This window comes from Elephas maximus, chromosome 3 (genome assembly GCF_024166365.1).
Source record: "Elephas maximus indicus isolate mEleMax1 chromosome 3, mEleMax1 primary haplotype, whole genome shotgun sequence".
NCBI classification, from domain to species: Eukaryota; Metazoa; Chordata; class Mammalia; order Proboscidea; family Elephantidae; genus Elephas; species Elephas maximus.
Window position 1 is genome coordinate 214,200,934 of NC_064821.1, and position 16,649 is coordinate 214,217,582.

Below are 16,649 nucleotides of genomic sequence, written 5' to 3' on the forward strand. Positions count from 1 at the left end.
ATGTACCCACACTATTTTACTCGGTTCCTTTTACTCATGGATTCCGTGCTATTTAAAGTGTCCTCTGACCCATTACTCACCTTACAATGTACAAATGTAGTTTTGATTACATGAAGGACTGAGGAGGGGAGACTACGGATATTGTCTAGAACGATGGACTCCTGCGTGGCACAGACATGCTGAACACACCCTGTAAGGGCTCCTAAGACCTGCACCATTGTCTGGAAATAAGGAAAGAAGTTTCTTTCAGAATATGTTTTTTGTGTATCTGAAAGGTGTCAGGTATTACACAGGATGCTGGGATACAGCAATAAACAAGACAGGCACTCTGTGTCTTCTTTCATACAGCTTCAGTCTACCAAAACTACAAATGCGGGGACAACCAGCTAGCCAGTTAGTAAGAAAAAAAAAAAAAGTTGGAATCCGAAGTCACACATCAAAGCACATGGCAGGTGTTCGCACACGTGCTATGAAATTACAGGTGAGGCGTCCTATCTCAGTTACTTGTCTTCTTCTGAAAGTTTAGATGTTGTGTAGACTTCACAGCAAGAAACTGTATAAAAAAACCAGAATTTGTGTATCTACAGTCATATCTTTAATTCTATAAATTTAATTCAAGCATTAGAACATATTACATAAAGATTACATGGTTAATTACTATTAGTATAAAAACTCTCACACTCTTTTAAGCTCTCTCTCTGCCTTTTTAATACGTTTGACTTACTTGTAAAATATTCCTTAAGGTGCTCTGGATTTCTAAATTTTGGCTTGAGAGTTCTCTTGCTTGACTGGTTAATTCATACATCATGTCATCAAATAATTTCATAGTCTGTGAAAACCAAGCAAGTTATATATAGAATAGAAATCACGAAAAAGAAAGATATTTTTAAGGAAACAAAAAACCACAGAATAATATGATTTCATTTTGCATTAGTAACACCCATAGGATATCATCTGTTTTAACAGTGGTACCAAATAAAGTATTCCTACAAGGCAATCTCTCAAAAATATAAAGTCTCAGAGAGAAACTGATTTGTTTTACATTTCTGTGATTTGAATCTATTTAATAACATCAATAAAAAAAATCAAAGTTCATTTTTTTAGATGCAAAAAATGGAAATGCTGCTCTTTGCGCAATAAAAGATGATCTTCTTGACCAGACAACCTTCATGTGGAAATAAATTTGTGCTAAATCACCTATGGACTTATATTCTAACCAGTTCCCCTTTTTGAGCAATTCCAAATACCCTTCTTGGGTTATTTGACCTCACAACTAAGTTTTTGTCTGTGAAAAGTTAGGCTAAAATCTTAATATTCTGATTTTTCTAAACAAATTAAGTAGTCTAAACACTGTAAGAATAACAACACAGTCAACAACAGAAAGTAAGTAAAGAGGGTCTGTTAATGCTCAGTATTTCTGTTTTCACCTATGTATTATCTAGACCTTTTTCCAGTGGTCAAAAAAAAAAAACTAATTCTAAGAAACTTTTCAGACACAGAATAATCAAGTGAATATGAGTAAAAGGAACTCTGATGATTACTTGCTTAAAAGCTAAACTTAGAAATCCACTCCAACAAGAGATAAGTTATCACAAATGGATCTGCTTCATTTTGGCATCGAAGTAACTTTCCCATACCCACTGCTGTCACATCAATTCTGACCCATAGCAGCCCTATAAGGCAGAGTAGAACTGCCCCATAGGGTTTCCAAGGAGTGGCTGCATGGCTTGAACTGCCCACCTTGTGGTTGGCAGCTGACCACTGCCCCACTAGGGCTCCAAAGTACCTTTAGCTCTCTCAATTAAAAAAAAGTATGACTGTGCTTGTCAAAGTATTATATATATTCATACATTATATATATGAATAACATGAATATAATCTGTGAATTTAGTATTTTCTCTTGATTATTTGATTTTACCAATATTCCAGCCTTTTTTACTCTAAAATTTCGTAAATTTTATTTATTTAAATAAACGTATTTCCTTAATAAATTTTAATTCCATTTTCCCAAACAATGAAATTTAACAATTATTAACAAACTTTATAATGAGAACGGAAACAGTGGTGCTGTAGTGGTTAAGAGCTATGTCTGCTAACCAAAAGGTTCGCAGTTCGAATCCACCAGGGGTTTCTTGGAAATTCTATGGGGCAGTTCTACTCTGTCCTATAGGGTTGCTGAGTCAGAATCTACTCGATGTCAACAGGTTTGGTTTTCTGGTTTAATAAAGAGAAAATAAAATGGACTTAGCTAACATCACCAACAATTCCAATTTTTCATTTAATAGCTTTAAAAGGCAAGACTACTGAAAATTAGCTATAAATAATTTAAATTCAATTACTAAAGGGGATACAATGTGAAAACAGCCTAACGATCACCCTGAAACCAGCCTATTTTCATGTGAGCTCTTTTACTACTTTATTTGTATTTAAAATATATTTGATACATTAGAAAAACAGTCACAACTAAAAATAACCTAAAACTGAGTCAGATTTTTAAAACTTTAATGACATGTAAATTGATTAAAACAATAATAACATACCTGTGGTAACACTTGAGAAAACAAAGTCTTTTCCAATGTCAGGTGGTTCATGTGAGGTAGAAACATTTCCACAATAATTTTCAGAAGTTCTATAAAGCAAAATATTAATATATTTTATAAAAATATTAAGTCACAGAGCCAACAAAGATCATTGCTCTTTACCAAATTCAAGAATAAGTAAGTATGACCAATCTAAACTGTAGTTTCAAAGGTCACATTCTTCATAGAGAAACTATTAAGTACCTCAAATAATACCACCCCCCAAAAAAGGAAACAACTTGTATGTCCAACAACTGGGGACCAGCTAAACAGACAGTTACTGAATTGGATATTCTGCTATCATTAAAATGATACTTGATACATTAGAAAAACAGGTATTAGAGATTACTTAAAGAGATGAAAAAATGTCCACAATACTTTAAGGTTAAACAAAAAGGGTTCCAAAATAGAGTGCAATTTTAATATATGAAAACATGTATATATGAAGATTGATAGATAGGCTGGCTGGTACATATAGAAATGAGAATTTTCCATATCCAAATGTTAACAACCATTTCTGATTAGTGGACTTTTTACTGTCTTTTGTGTTTTTCTGCATGTCTCTAATTTTCTTAAATGAACATGTATAACTTACAGTCAGGATAAAACATAATCCTGTTACTTACAAGAATTTATACCCCAACATGCAACACAGATCAAAATTATAAATAAATATTTCATAACCAAATTAAATATAAACAGAACAAAACAAAAAACCAAACCCATTGCTGGCAACCCTATAGAACAGAGGAGAACCGCCCCATAGGGTTTCCAAGCCTGCAATCTTTACAGAAGGAGACTGCCACACCTTCTGCTGCCAAGTGGCTGGTGGGTTCAAACTGCTGACCTTCTGGTTAGCAGCCGAGCGTTTATTCACTGTGCCTCCAAGGCTCCTCAACACTACAACAGGGAATAACTAAATTTGAAAGGAACACAGAAATGTAAAGTCACCCTGACTGAAATATGTGAGACTCAGATCTCAGTGACATCAAAGTAAATCATACAATTAAGACAATTCTACTTACGGATATGCTCGATCCAACTGTCAGAATGGTGATACATAGAGTAAAATAATTAAGGAAGACACTAGCATTGTAGTAATAAGATATTTGCTAATCACAGTAAATTAAAAAAAAAACTTTCTTTGGAATTTAAGCAATGATCCATAAAACAATGAAATCAGACTCAAATTACTGGCTTAACATGACAACAAAAATACAGGCAGCAAAAGACAAAATAGATAAATGGGACCTCATAAAAATTAAATACTTTCGTTCATCAAAGGACTTCATCAAAAAAAGTGAAAAGATAACCTACACATCAGGAAAAACGTGGGGGAACCATTTATCTCATAATGGTCTAATATTTAAAACGTACATATAAAAAAACCTTCTTCAACAACAAGAACACAACCCAACCAAAAAACGGGCAAGGACTTGAACAGACATTTCGCCAAAGAGGATATTCAAATGAACAAACACATGGAAAAATACTCAATATTTTTAGACATTAAAAAATAATAAGAATAAAGAAACCCATTGCCATTGAGTTGATTCCGGCTCATAGCAAGGCTGTAACCTTTACAGAAGCAGGCTGCCACATCTTTCTCCCACATCTTTCTCTCACAGAGCAGCTGGTGGGTTCAAACCACCAACCTTTTGCTTAGCAGCTGGGCACTTTTCCACTGCACCACCAACCAAAACCAAACCCACTGCTCTCTAGTTGATTCCAATTCATAGTGACTCTGTAGGACAGAGTAGAACTGCCCCATAGAGTTTCCAAGGAGCACCTGGTGGATCCAAACTGCCAACCTTTTGGTTCGCAGCCTTAGGACTTAACCACTAAGTCACCAGGATTTCCTTTTTCAGGGAGATGCAAATCAAAACCACAATGAGATACCACCTTCAGCCCCAGTTTAAGGATCAAATAAACAGAAAACAACAGGTATTGAGGAGGTTGTGGAGAAACTAGAATCCTCATCCACTGCCGGGAGGAATGTAAAATGCTTACAGCCACTTTTAGAAAACAGCTTGGTGGCTCCTCAAAAACTTAAACATAGCACTCCTAATCCTAGGTGTATACCCAGAAGTGGAGGCAAGAACGCAAACAGAAACCTGACCGTCAATGTTCATTGCAGGACTTTCCACTACAGTCAAAATGTGAAAACCAAAATGTCCATCAAAAAATGGATAAACAAAATGTGGTACATACATGCCATGGAATAGCAGCCAGCCATAAGGAGAAATGAAGATCGGACACATGCCTGGACATGAACTTTGAAAACATTATGCTGAGTGAAGTAAGCCAGTTTGCAAAAGGACAAATACTATAGGATCTCACTTACACAAAATAAGCAAATACAGAGAAATCAAAGATTACTAGTGGTTACCAGAGGTGAGAGGGAGGGGCAAAGGGGAAGTTTTTGCTTTGGGGGCATTGAGTTTATGTTAATTGTGCTGAAACAATTTGGGAAGGGATGGCCTGAGTAGTTGTACAACTTGAAGAATGTTATCAATGTCACTGAATTATACATGTAGAAACAGTTGAATTGAGGGATGTTTTGTTGTGGATATTTTTACAATTAAAAAAAAATACTGGCTTAGTATCATTTTTAAAAACCTAATGTTTACTAGGTAAGCAATATAATGAAAGTACTAAGAGGGACATTTTCGAGATTGCTCAGGGATAAAATTGCCTTTTCAAACCATGTATACCCATGAAATCTTTTTGACAGATAAGAAACAGTGCTATAATAACCCATGGATTTCCGGTTTCTAATACAGGAAAGAAATTTCTCCCTCCTCAGCACTTCTATAGTATTCTACGTATACCCAGTGTATCTTAAATCACTTATCACTTTTTCTCTTCTTTTCATATTATTTGTATGCATGTCTCACCAACATTGTCAGACTGAAATTCTGCACGTAGCAGGAGCTAGAAGGCTGAGTGATCAGCAAGCACAAAGATTCTGAGGTAGGGACAAGAGAAAGGCAAGAGTTACTTCCATACGATGGTAGAAGTTCAGTTACGGTGAATTCAGTTGTAAAAAATGATTTGCGCAGCGTTGAGAATCTCTCCCGAAGGTCATTTTTTCTTTCGAGTGAAGTTTAATGTTGAAAGTGAATTCAAGGAAGACGCAAAAAAGTTACATTTCAGTGTGAAGGGAAAAGACTCCAGGCACATTTACCACCACAAAGGCGTGAAACTAGTGAATGGTCTGCACCTGGACAACTCAAAGCCAGAGCTGATGAAAGCCAAAAACCAAAAGAATCAACTTCTTCTAACCAACAATAACGGAGAAGAGGTCCAAGAGAGAGGGAGAGAGAACATTTGTGTTCATCGAACAGCTTTTATAGATTTGGCACTATGCTAGGACTACGTCCTTCATTTAATTCTCACAAGACCGACGAAGGAAATATTCGCACTTACCACCGGTGCTACCGGGGTTAAAAAAAAAAAAAAAATCGGGGTTAGGGAGTATTAAAAGGTGAGTTGTCGCTCTTGCTCTGCCTCATCCAGCTATTAAGAGCCAGAGTTGGTCTTACAGCTCAGGTCTCAATCCTTGCCTCCCCTGGCCCCCCAAAGCAAAAGTATTTACACTTATTGCACATGACGTCTACGGAACTCATAAACACAGAGGAACGGACGAAAACGCCACGGCCACTTGGCAAAACCGTCGTAAGGACGCCTCAGCGGGCCTCCCGCAGCGCCGAAGTCAGGCCAGGCCCCGGAGCTCAGCACCTAGGGCTCTCGCTCACCGTCCCTTCCCCCGCTAGTCCACCCGCTCCTCCACAGGGACGCGGACGGCCTCCCGGGCTTCTGAGGGGAGACGAAGGACCGGGGACGCCGCTCCAGACACCTCAAGATGGGATATGAGGAGCCGGGGCAGGACGGACGGCAGCTCCTGGCGGCATAGCTCCTCCGGCCAGCTACTTAATTCCTCCAGGGAAAGCGCGCGGTCCTGAGACATAGTCCGGCCTGGAACACGGCTTCAAACCAGGCCCGCCAGCTAAGACCGGAAACTCTCACCGTCCCGGCAGGCCGTGCGGCCTCTCCGTCGGCACCAGGACCATAGAGAGGAGGCCGGCAGGGTTCTTCGGTGAGCCCGGGCCTCTCCAAAAAAGATAAAAGAAAACCAAACCCGTTGCCATGGAATCAGTTCTTACTAAGTGCGACCCTATAGAACAGAGTAGAACTGCCCCAACAGTTTCCGCAAGGCTGTAATTTTCGAGAGCCGACTCCCATATCGTTCTCCCTGAGAAGCCCCGGATGACACAGGGGCTTGTCTAGCCCGCGGAGGACTCCGCGCACTGGTGCGCGCTCTCAGTCTTAGGAGGCGGTGTGACGCCGCGGTTCTCAGCGCGGCCAGCGAGCATCCCCAGGTCTGCGTCCCTGTGAACGAACGTCTCATGTAGGTAGGACGCTTTGTGGAGGTGAGGTCTGGAGCCACAGATTTGCTGCCCTCAGTTCCATGGGGTTTTGAGATTGTCTACTTGGGATGGGGTTTAACTGGGATCTGCAACCGGATATGACTCCAGCCCCGCAGTGCAGTGGGCTAGAGAAACATGGCGCTCCTGCCAGGTCACCGTGTCATGGGTCTACATAGTTCCGTAATGGGAATAAGCATCCCATCTGCTGGCACTGTGAACACTGAAGTAGGTATTGTTTAGCATAGTGCAGGTACAGAGATTCTCAAGGCCCCTCCAAATTAAGTTGTTGTTGGGTGGTGCAAACGGTGTGCCCTAGACTACTAATTGAAGTTAGGAGTTCGAACCCCCAAGCAGTGCCATGGAGGAAAGGCCTGGCAATCTCCTTTCTTAAAGATTATGGCCAAGAAAACCCTGTGGAGCTGAGTTCTACTCGGTAACACATGGAGTCACTACGAGTTGGAGTCGGCTGGAGAGCAACAGGTTTTTTACCACCCAATTAATCTTTAAATAGCCCTGGTGGTATAGTGGTTAAGAGCTCAGCTGCTGATCAAAAGGCTAGCAGTTCGAATCCACCAGGCATTCATTGGAAACCCCGTGGGGCAGTTCCCTTGTGTCCTCTAGGGTTGCTATCCACTCGACAACGGGTCAGGTTAATTGCCCCCAAATTTTCCCACTCCCATGGCTTAGGACTAAGTCATTTGGGTGAATGTACACACACCAGAGCATACCTGTGTATGTTTTGAAAGAGATGTTAACAAAATGAAGACTCAATTTTTGTTATGTGAGGCAGTAACTGACTGAAGTGAAGAAATTCTGGCAGTTTAAGGGATGACTGTTTAGGGTGCTGTGAGTCAAAATTGACCATAGGATAATAGATTTTGTTTTGTTTTGGGGTTTTTTGGTATGTTTAGGGGTGGTCAAGACAGTTGAAAGACACCAAGTAGCTAGGTTTGCCATTTCCTGTCCAAAAATCTTGGACTTTATGTAATTTGGCGAAATTGTGGTTGCTGCTGCTGTTTTGTTTGTTTGTTTTTTTAATCTCCGTCTCTCTCTCCACCCTCAGCTTCTGTAGAAAAGGCAGCTGTTTAATATTACATTCTAGAGAAATGTGACATTTTGCTTTAATAATCATTTCATTTCTTTTTTCCTCCAGAACCTAAGTGAAAGAACAAAGATCTCTAAAAGTGCATTTGAAAACATCTCTAAATATTTGTGTCTGTGTAGAAGTATCTAATGAGAAATTGACCCCAACAAAACCAGTTGAATAGTTAAGGTAGGTTTGTGTGTGTCATCAGATTCTCCAGAAGTTGAAGGATCCTCCACTGAATTTAAGGCGTGTGTGTAGTGAATGAGAGGATGACCTTTCAGTTTAATTTCACTGTAGAAGACCATTTGGGAAATGAATTAACACCTTTTGGAGATGAAGATTTGACCCTGGGTTCCTCAAAAGAGTCATCAGTCTCAGAGAGTCAAAAAGGACAATGGGGGTACAGAAAATGTTCTACAGAACAATTCGACTTGCCTCAGGATGACTTCTGGGAACACAAGTCAGTGGGAAATGCAGCTCCCTCTGAAGACAGAGACAACCCACTCAGAGCAGCTAACAGTGCAGATACCTTGGAGCCACACAAAAAACAGCCTGGCTTGAGAGTTGCCAAAGAGCATGCTATGCCTCAAGATTTAAAGAAAGTACTCGAAAATAAAGTTGTGGGAACTTTACCAGGTCTCCAGCATATTAGTGTATCAATAGTGAAAACCACCTTGTTGGAAAAAAACTTCCCTGGAGAAAACATAGTTTCGAAAAGCTTTTCTTCTCACTCTGATCTGATTACAGGTGTTTATGAAGGAGGCTTAAAAATCTGGGAATGTACCTTCGATCTGCTGGCTTATTTCACGAAGGCCAGAGTGGACTTTGCTGGGAAAAAAGTCTTGGATCTCGGCTGTGGTTCAGGGTTGTTGGGTATAATTGCATTTAAAGGAGGGGCCAAAGAAATTCATTTTCAGGATTACAACAGCTTGGTGATTGATGAAGTAACCTTACCTAACGTAGTGGCTAACTCCACTTTGGTAGAAGAAAATGGTATAAATGAACCAGCTGTGAAAAGAGTCAGGACATCAAAACTAGCACAACAACCGTTTAAATACCGGTTCTTTTCTGGGGAGTGGTCTGAATTTTGTGAACTTGTACTACGCAGTGAAAAATTCTTTGTAAAGTATGATCTTATTCTCACTTCAGAAACCATTTACAATCCAGATTATTACAGCACTTTGCACGAAACATTCCTTAGACTACTGGATAGAAATGGACGGGTGCTTTTGGCCAGCAAAGCACATTATTTTGGTGTAGGTGGAGGTGTTCATCTCTTTCAGAAGTTTATAGAAGAAAGGAATGTATTTGAGACTAGAACGCTTGAAATAATTGATGAAGGACTGAAGAGGGTCCTAATTGAGCTGACTTTTAAGCACTCCAGTTGATGTCCATTGAATGTGCTAAGTGAAGTAAACTGAGTCACCAAAACTTTTGAGTGTTCAGTTTCTGCTTTGTGATTATTTTCTGAAATTATGTTTGTTTAGTTTATCCAAAAAACAGAACAGCTATATTAGCAGGCTCGTATCTGCTTGGTGAGGATGAGGAAAAGTACCCCTGAACATTTTGGTGAGATCACCTGGGGAATGGTTTTGTGGGACAGTTGTCTGTTCTCCAGCCTTCATTCTATTTGACCTTTCTACCACCTTTGACATTATATGAGATTTTTCCCAGAAAAATCTGCCATTTCTTATTTTGAGTTTATGAATTTTTTCCCAGACGTTTTTAGTTTTAGCTTAGAAGGGAGACTTCGTCTTGCTTACTTTGGACACATCATTAGGAAAGACCAGTTGCTACAAAAGGACATCATTTTTGATAAAGTAGAGAGCGAAAACGAGGGAAACCCTCAGTGGGATGGATTGACATGAGCCACAGCAATGGACTCCAACATATCAATGATCATGACGGTAGAGTAGGACCAGGCAGTGGTTTGTTGTGCTATATGTAAGGTTGCCATGAGTCGGAGCTGACTCGAAGGCAATGGCAACAGCTATTGACCAGGAGATGCCTAGTCAGACCACAATGCCATGAATTCTAAGGGAATATCATGCAGCAGTAAATGGTACTGACCCTAAGTACTAGGTTGAAGGCCTTATGTAACTAGGAAGTTTTTGTTTTTACTATTTACGTACCTTCTGTAATAAGAATAGGATGCTGAGCAGTTGAATTCATGCAGTGATGGAAGAACTAAAGGAGAGTCAGTGATAGAGTATAAAAGTTGTACATGAAGCAGTTCTTAAGGTTAACCCATTGTAGCCAAGTAGGAGACTCTAGGATCTTGATATGAGGTAAAAGAACAGGAAGGGAGAATTCCAGGTTCTGGTCAGTATGAACTCGTTACCCATTGCTGTTGAATCTGTTCCAACTCAATGGTCCTATAGGTCAGTAGAACTACGCCATAGAGTTACCATGGTGGTAATCTTTAGGAAAGCAGACTTCCACATCTTTCTCCCACGGAACAGCTGGTGGGTTTAAAGCTGACCTTTCGGTTAGCACCCCAGCACTTAACCACTGCACCACCAGAGCTCCTTATAAACTCACCGGTTTTCAAGTTGTAAAATAGTGGGAAAGAGAAAGGGAGAAATTATTTTTTTTGATTCTAGCGTGGAATGTTTCACATTTTAACACCTCTGAAATTGGTATCTGCTTTTGTATGGATACCAATAGTATAAGTGGCAGCATTTTTCTTTCTTGAGGATAACTTGTTCCTAAAAATAATGGTACATTTTGTATTCAGTGAAATGTTACACTTATTAGATATCTACTGTTAACCAGTTTATGTACAGTATCTTCCTTAATACAACCTTATGAGATCGATATCCCCTTAATAATGGTCATAAAAACTAGCAGTTTTTGCATTTATTATGTGCGGAGAAGAAACACTTTGCATGCACTAACATTTAACATTCACAACAACTGTGGATTAGGTTCTAATCACTATCCCCATTTTGTAGATAAAGAACTTGAGGATCAGGAAGTTGAGTAACTTGCTCCCAAACACAAATTCTTCACCTTGAACCAGAACCTGAACTGAGACCTTTGTAAAGCCTTTGCTCTTTTCACCACACCAGTGGACTCAACTGTAAGAACCAATGCCTGTTTTTCATCACAAATATTTCTTAGCACTCTTATTCTGAAATGAAATTCATAGTTAAATTCATGTACTGTTGAAGAGGCTGTGGAGCGATTGGAACACATACACTGCTGGTGGGAATGTCAAATGATACAACCACTTTGGAAATTGATTTGGTGCTTCCTAAGCTAGAAATAGAACTACCACACGATCCAGCAATCCTACTCCTTGGAATATATCCTAGAGAAATAAGAGCCTTTATACGAAAAGATATATGCACACGCATGTTCATTGCAGCATTGTTTACAATAGCAAAAAGATGGAAGCAACCAAGGTGCCCATCAATGGATGAATGGATAAATTATGCTACAATTAGTTTTTTTTTTATTCACACAGTGAAATACTATACACGTAGATAAAGAACAATGATGAGTCCTTGAAGCATTTCATAACATGGAGGAATCTGGAAGGCATCATGCTGAGTGAAATTAGTCAGTTGCAAAAGGATAAATATTGTATGAGCTAAGGCTCAGGCTGCTAACTAAAAGGTCAGCAGTTCAAATCCGCCAGCAGCTCCTTGGAAACCCTATGGGGCAGTTCTACCTCTGTCCTATAGGGTCACTATGAGTCAGGATTGACTCGATGGCAACAGGTTTTTTTTTTTTTTTTCTTACTATTATAAGAACTTGAGAAATAGTTTAAATAGAGAAGAAAATATTTGATGGTTACGAGAGTGGGGAGAGAGGGAGGGATTCACTGATTAGATAGCAGACAAGAACTGTTCTAGTTGAAAGGAAAGACAACACACAATACAGGAGAGGTCAGCACAACTGGACTAAACCAAAAGCAAAGAAGTTTCCTGAATAAACTGGATGCTTTGAAGGACAGCATAGCAGGGGCGGGGGCTTGGGGACCAGGATTTCAGGGAACATCTAGGTCAATTTGCATAATAAAATTATTAAGAAAACATTCTGCATCCCATTTTGGAGAATGGCGTCTGGGGTCTTAAACGCTAGCAAGTGGCCACCTAAGATGCATCAATAGGTCTCAACCCACCTGGAGCAAAGGAGAATGAAGAACACCAAAGACAGAAGGTAATTATGAGCCCAAGACACAGAAAGGGCCACATAAACCAGAGACTACATCAGCCTGAGACCAGAAGAACTAGATGGTGCTTGGCTACAACCGATGACTGCTCTGACAGGGTACACAACAGAGAACCCCCGAGGGAGCAAGAGAGCAGTGGGATGCAGACCTCAAATTCTCATAAAGACACGAAACTTAGTGGTCTGACTGAGACTAGAAGGATCTGGAAGGTCATGGTCCCCAGACCTTCTGTTAGCCCCAAACAGGAATCATTGCCAAAGCCAACTCTTCAGACAGATTTTACTGGAGTAGAAAATGATACCGGTGAGGAGTGAACTTCTTGGATCAAGTAGACATGAGGCTATGTACGCAGCCCCTGTCTGCTGGAGAGATAAGAAGGCAGACGGGGTCAGAAGCTCCCTGAATGGACACAAAAATAGAGGGTGGAGAGAAGGAGTGTGTTCTCTCATTAGGGGGAGAGGAACTAGGAATATATAGCAAGGTGTATATAAATTTTTGTATTAGAGACTGATGTGATGTGTAAACTTTCATTTCAAGCAAAATTCATTTACACACATTATTAAAAATTATGTATGCATGTGAGTATATACCTCTAACTATATCTGGTGAAGTAAATTATTTAATATGGCCTTTTCTAGCCATTGTCTTCGTAACTCGTACCAAATGACTGGGCGGAACTATGCAAATAAAGTGCTTGTGGCCCCCCAAGGGGATTGGATAGCTTGCTAAGAATGTAAATAAGGTGCCTGCCAACCTTGTGGGGATGGGACCATGCAAATAAGGTGTATGGAACCCTAATGAAAGGATTAGTCAGTTTTGCCACCCCACTAGGCTTAAATGAGCCATCCCAGAGGTAGGAAGGGAGGATCTCCCCACCACCAAGAAAGAAGATGCAGGGTGGTGCGCATCCTTTGGACTTGGAATGCCTGTGCTGAGAAGCTCCTAGAACCAGGAGGCCTAGAGAGAGTGAGAGCTGTAACACTGGAGACAGCAAGAAGTGGCAGCATAGAAACAGAAGTAGCAGAACCCAGAGACCACACAGTGGCCCACGGAAAAAGAAAGCTGAGTACCTTTGGGCAGGAGGCTTGCTGGTGTAGTAGAGCACCTCTGGGCACATGGTGGAACTAGGTTTACTGACCCACAACCCACAGAGTTAGAGCTGAGTGCCTTTGGCCCGAGGCTTACCGGTGGAGTGGGGGTGCCTCTGCGTACTTATCGGCTGAGCTAAAAGAGCTGTGTAACACTTGCCTGAGTAGGGCAGAGGCCAAGCTGAGGGGCCGAGGGGCCAGAAAGAGACCTGCCTGCAGCACGGCTGAGAAGAGGCTGTTCTGATGGAAGAACTCTATCCTGAATTATAATCTGTTCCTTGCCTAATAAGCCCCTTAACTGGGAGTTCTGCATAGCCATTGCAACAAATTATCAAATCAGCAGAGAAGGAGAGTGTGCCATGGGAGGGAAGGTTGGTGTCAGAATTGTTAAAAACTTAATAGAAGAGGTATGTCTGACCTTCTCCCCTTAGGAATCAGACTTGGGCTGTTGATCTTGATTTTCCTTCCTCCTTGTAAAGTCAGACGAGGAGGTCAGATGCCCCCGTCACGCCATTTTTATAGTATGATGTGAAGAATGTCATTTACAATAAATTCATATTTCATTCAGTAGATGTGCAGGTGTGGCCACAGAAGACATGAAGTAGCCAGATGCTAGTACTTGGAGTACCATTACTACATATACAACAGCTACAATTCCAGATCCATGTACTTGATGAGGTAGAAGAGGCCCTGACAGCTGGGTTGGCTGACACAGAAAGCACAGAGCATTGGACAGAGCTCCACAACACAATAGTCAGTATCTGATTTTGAGACAAATAGGTATCTCTTAGTTCTTTAAGGTGATGTGGATTCCTGGTGGGGTGTCAGGTCCTCACACAGGAGGCCTGTCCATAAGTAGCAGAGCCACAATCCCTAACAGGGGCTCAGGGCACAGTTTTAGCCCCAGGGAGGGGGTACACAAAAAGCAAAAGAAGTTAAAGCATCCAGTCTGGGAACTAGATAATTCAGACATCAAACATAATTCTGGGGTAAGAGGCAGCCTGATAGGGATACTAACTACCCAAGATAGCTGGCAGCAGGAGAGACTTTAGCTACAAATTAAGGCTCTACATCCAGGAGAAGGCTGCTTTCTCAAGTAAATAGTTTAATGTAATCATTTAAGAAGGCATATATGTTAAGTCAATGGTTTTTGGAGTCCAATTGTTGAGTACTGTCAAATCAATTCAACTCATAGCAACCCTATAGGACAGAGTAGAACTGCGCTATAGGGTTTCCTAAGCTGTAACCTTTACGGGAACAGATTGCCAGGTCTTTTCTCCAGCAGAGTGGCTGGTGAGTTCAACCCGCCAACCTTTCAGTTAGCAGCTAAGCAGTTTAACCATTGTGCCACTAGACTTCCTTTTAGAGTCTATTACTGTCATGGATTGAATTGTGTCCCCCCAAAATATCTGTCGACTTGGTTAGGTCAAGATTCCCAGTATTGTATGACTGTCTACCATTTTATCACCTGACGTGATTTCCCTATGTGTTGTAAATCCTATCATTATGATGTAATAATATGGATTAGCAACATTTATATCGATGATATCTACAAGATTAGATAGTGTCTTGAGCCAATCTCTTTTGAGACATAAAAGAGAGAAATGCGCAGTGAGACATGGGGACGTCATACCACCAAGAAAGCAGTGCCAGGAACAGAGTGCGCCCTTTGGGCCTGAGGTTCCTGTGCTGAGATGCTCTCAGGCCAAGGGAAGACTGATGACAAGGACCTTCCTCTAGAGCCCACAAAGAGAGAAAGCCTTCCCATGGAGCTGGCGCTCTGAATTTGGACTTCTAGCCTACTGTACTGTGAGAGAATAAACTCTCTTTTTTTAAGCCATCCACTTGTGGTATTTCTGTTATGGCAGCACTAGACAGCTATCTTGGGTTAAAATTCCATTTCAGTCTCTCACTAGCTGTGTGACCTTGGCACACAGATTACCTCTCTATGCCTGTTTTCCCGTCTTCAAAACAGAAATAGCATCTCTCTGACAGTTTTTGTGAAGAATAAGAGTTAATGCTGAGTACTTATCATGGCTTCTGCCACGTGGTTCCTATGTATAAATGTGAGCTATTATTCTTTCTAAGAATCCTTATAACATTTAGTCACCCTGTTTTACCAGTCAGGTAGGAAGCCCTGCCCACTTTTGTTACAAATGTGCCTTGAAAATTTACAAATCTCAGTTCAGAACTCAGAGAAACAAGTCAGCTCCAGGCTTGAGCTGACCAGTGCCAATCTCCATTTTCAAAGCTGTGCTGTGCAGAAGCTTTGGTGTTGCAGATTATTGAGAATGGAGAGGAGCACATCTTGTTAATTTGTTTCTAAAAACTCAGTCACAGACATGCTCTGTTCTACCTTTACACTTCCCATTTCCCAACTATGCCCTTAGCCTTCCATCCAGCTCCACAGATGCGTTCTCCTCACAGTGCAGAAGCAGATGGGATGGGAAATGTCTCAGCAATGACCAGGAGCTATGGTTCCCAGTGCCAAATGCAGTTGCCAGTCACAGATGTTTACTGTGGTGTTCTGGGGTACACATGTCACCTGCTCAGCTAGAGAATAACCTTTTTAATGGGAGGAAATAAGTCTTCACTTTTCTGTACCCTCTGTAGGGTTTCCCCCATGTGTCTGTCAGCTTGTCGTACTGCGGGGGCTTGTGTGTTGTGATGCTGGAAGCTATGCCACTGGTATTCAGATGCCAGCAGGGTCACCCATGGAGGACAGGTTTCAGCTGAGCGTTCAGACTAAGACAGACTAGGAAGAAGGACCCGGCAGTCTACTTCTGAAAAGCATTAGCCAGTGAAAACCTTATGAACAGCAGCGGAACATTGTCTGATATAGTGCTGGAAGATGAGCCCCCGAGGTTGTAAGGCACTCAAAAGATGACTGGGGAAGAGCTGCCTCCTCAAAGTAGAGTCGACGTTAATGATGTGGATGGAATAAAGCTTTCGAGACCTTCATTTGCTGATGTCGCATGACTCAAAATGAGAAGAAACAGCCGCAAACATCCATTAATAATCGGAACCTGGAATGTATAAAGTATGAATCTAGGAAAATTGGAAATCATCAAAAATGAAATGGAACACATAAACATCGATATCCTAGGCATTAGTGAGCTGAAATGGACTGGTATTGGCCATTTTGAATAGGACAATCATATAGTCTACTATGCTGGGAATGACAACTTGAAGAGGAATGGTGTTGCAGTCATCGTCAAAAAGAATGCTTCAAGATCTATCCTGAAGTCCAACGCTGTCAGTGATAGGATAATATCCATACGCTTA

General features: G+C 41.1%; 2 protein-coding genes across 7 annotated transcripts in view; one reads left to right on the top strand and one right to left on the bottom strand.

Annotated features, from left to right (window-relative positions):
* Window positions 1-6,670, bottom strand: part of FIRRM (FIGNL1 interacting regulator of recombination and mitosis) — a 58,786-nt gene extending 52,116 nt beyond the window's left edge. For 2 of the 3 annotated variants that reach the window (XM_049881264.1, XM_049881263.1), the window contains exons 1-5: window positions 6,454-6,670; window positions 3,605-3,644; window positions 2,541-2,629; window positions 725-829; window positions 81-221 (exon numbers count right to left, since the gene is read on the bottom strand). In XM_049881264.1, the coding sequence (XP_049737221.1) occupies window positions 81-221; window positions 725-829; window positions 2,541-2,629; window positions 3,605-3,644; window positions 6,454-6,549 (471 nt within the window). In that variant the 5' untranslated portion in view covers window positions 6,550-6,670. Of the gene's footprint in view, window positions 1-80; window positions 222-724; window positions 830-2,540; window positions 2,630-3,387; window positions 3,584-3,604; window positions 3,645-6,453 lie in introns of those variants that run through there. The other variant, XM_049881265.1, reaches the window with a different exon arrangement.
* Window positions 6,671-6,891: 221 nt separating this feature from the next.
* METTL18 (methyltransferase like 18) lies at window positions 6,892-10,767 on the top strand. Of its 4 annotated transcripts, none has more exons than XM_049881309.1 (2): window positions 6,892-6,990; window positions 8,163-10,767. In XM_049881309.1, the coding sequence occupies exon 2, from the start codon at window positions 8,366-8,368 to the stop codon at window positions 9,482-9,484; it is 1,119 nt and encodes a 372-aa protein (XP_049737266.1). In that variant the 5' UTR covers window positions 6,892-6,990; window positions 8,163-8,365; the 3' UTR covers window positions 9,485-10,767. The 4 variants fall into 4 exon arrangements, with proteins under 4 accessions (XP_049737266.1, XP_049737265.1, XP_049737264.1 ...); XM_049881308.1 differs by having other exon boundaries at window positions 6,897-6,994; XM_049881307.1 differs by having other exon boundaries at window positions 6,899-7,012.
* Window positions 10,768-16,649: the final 5,882 nt, after the last annotated feature.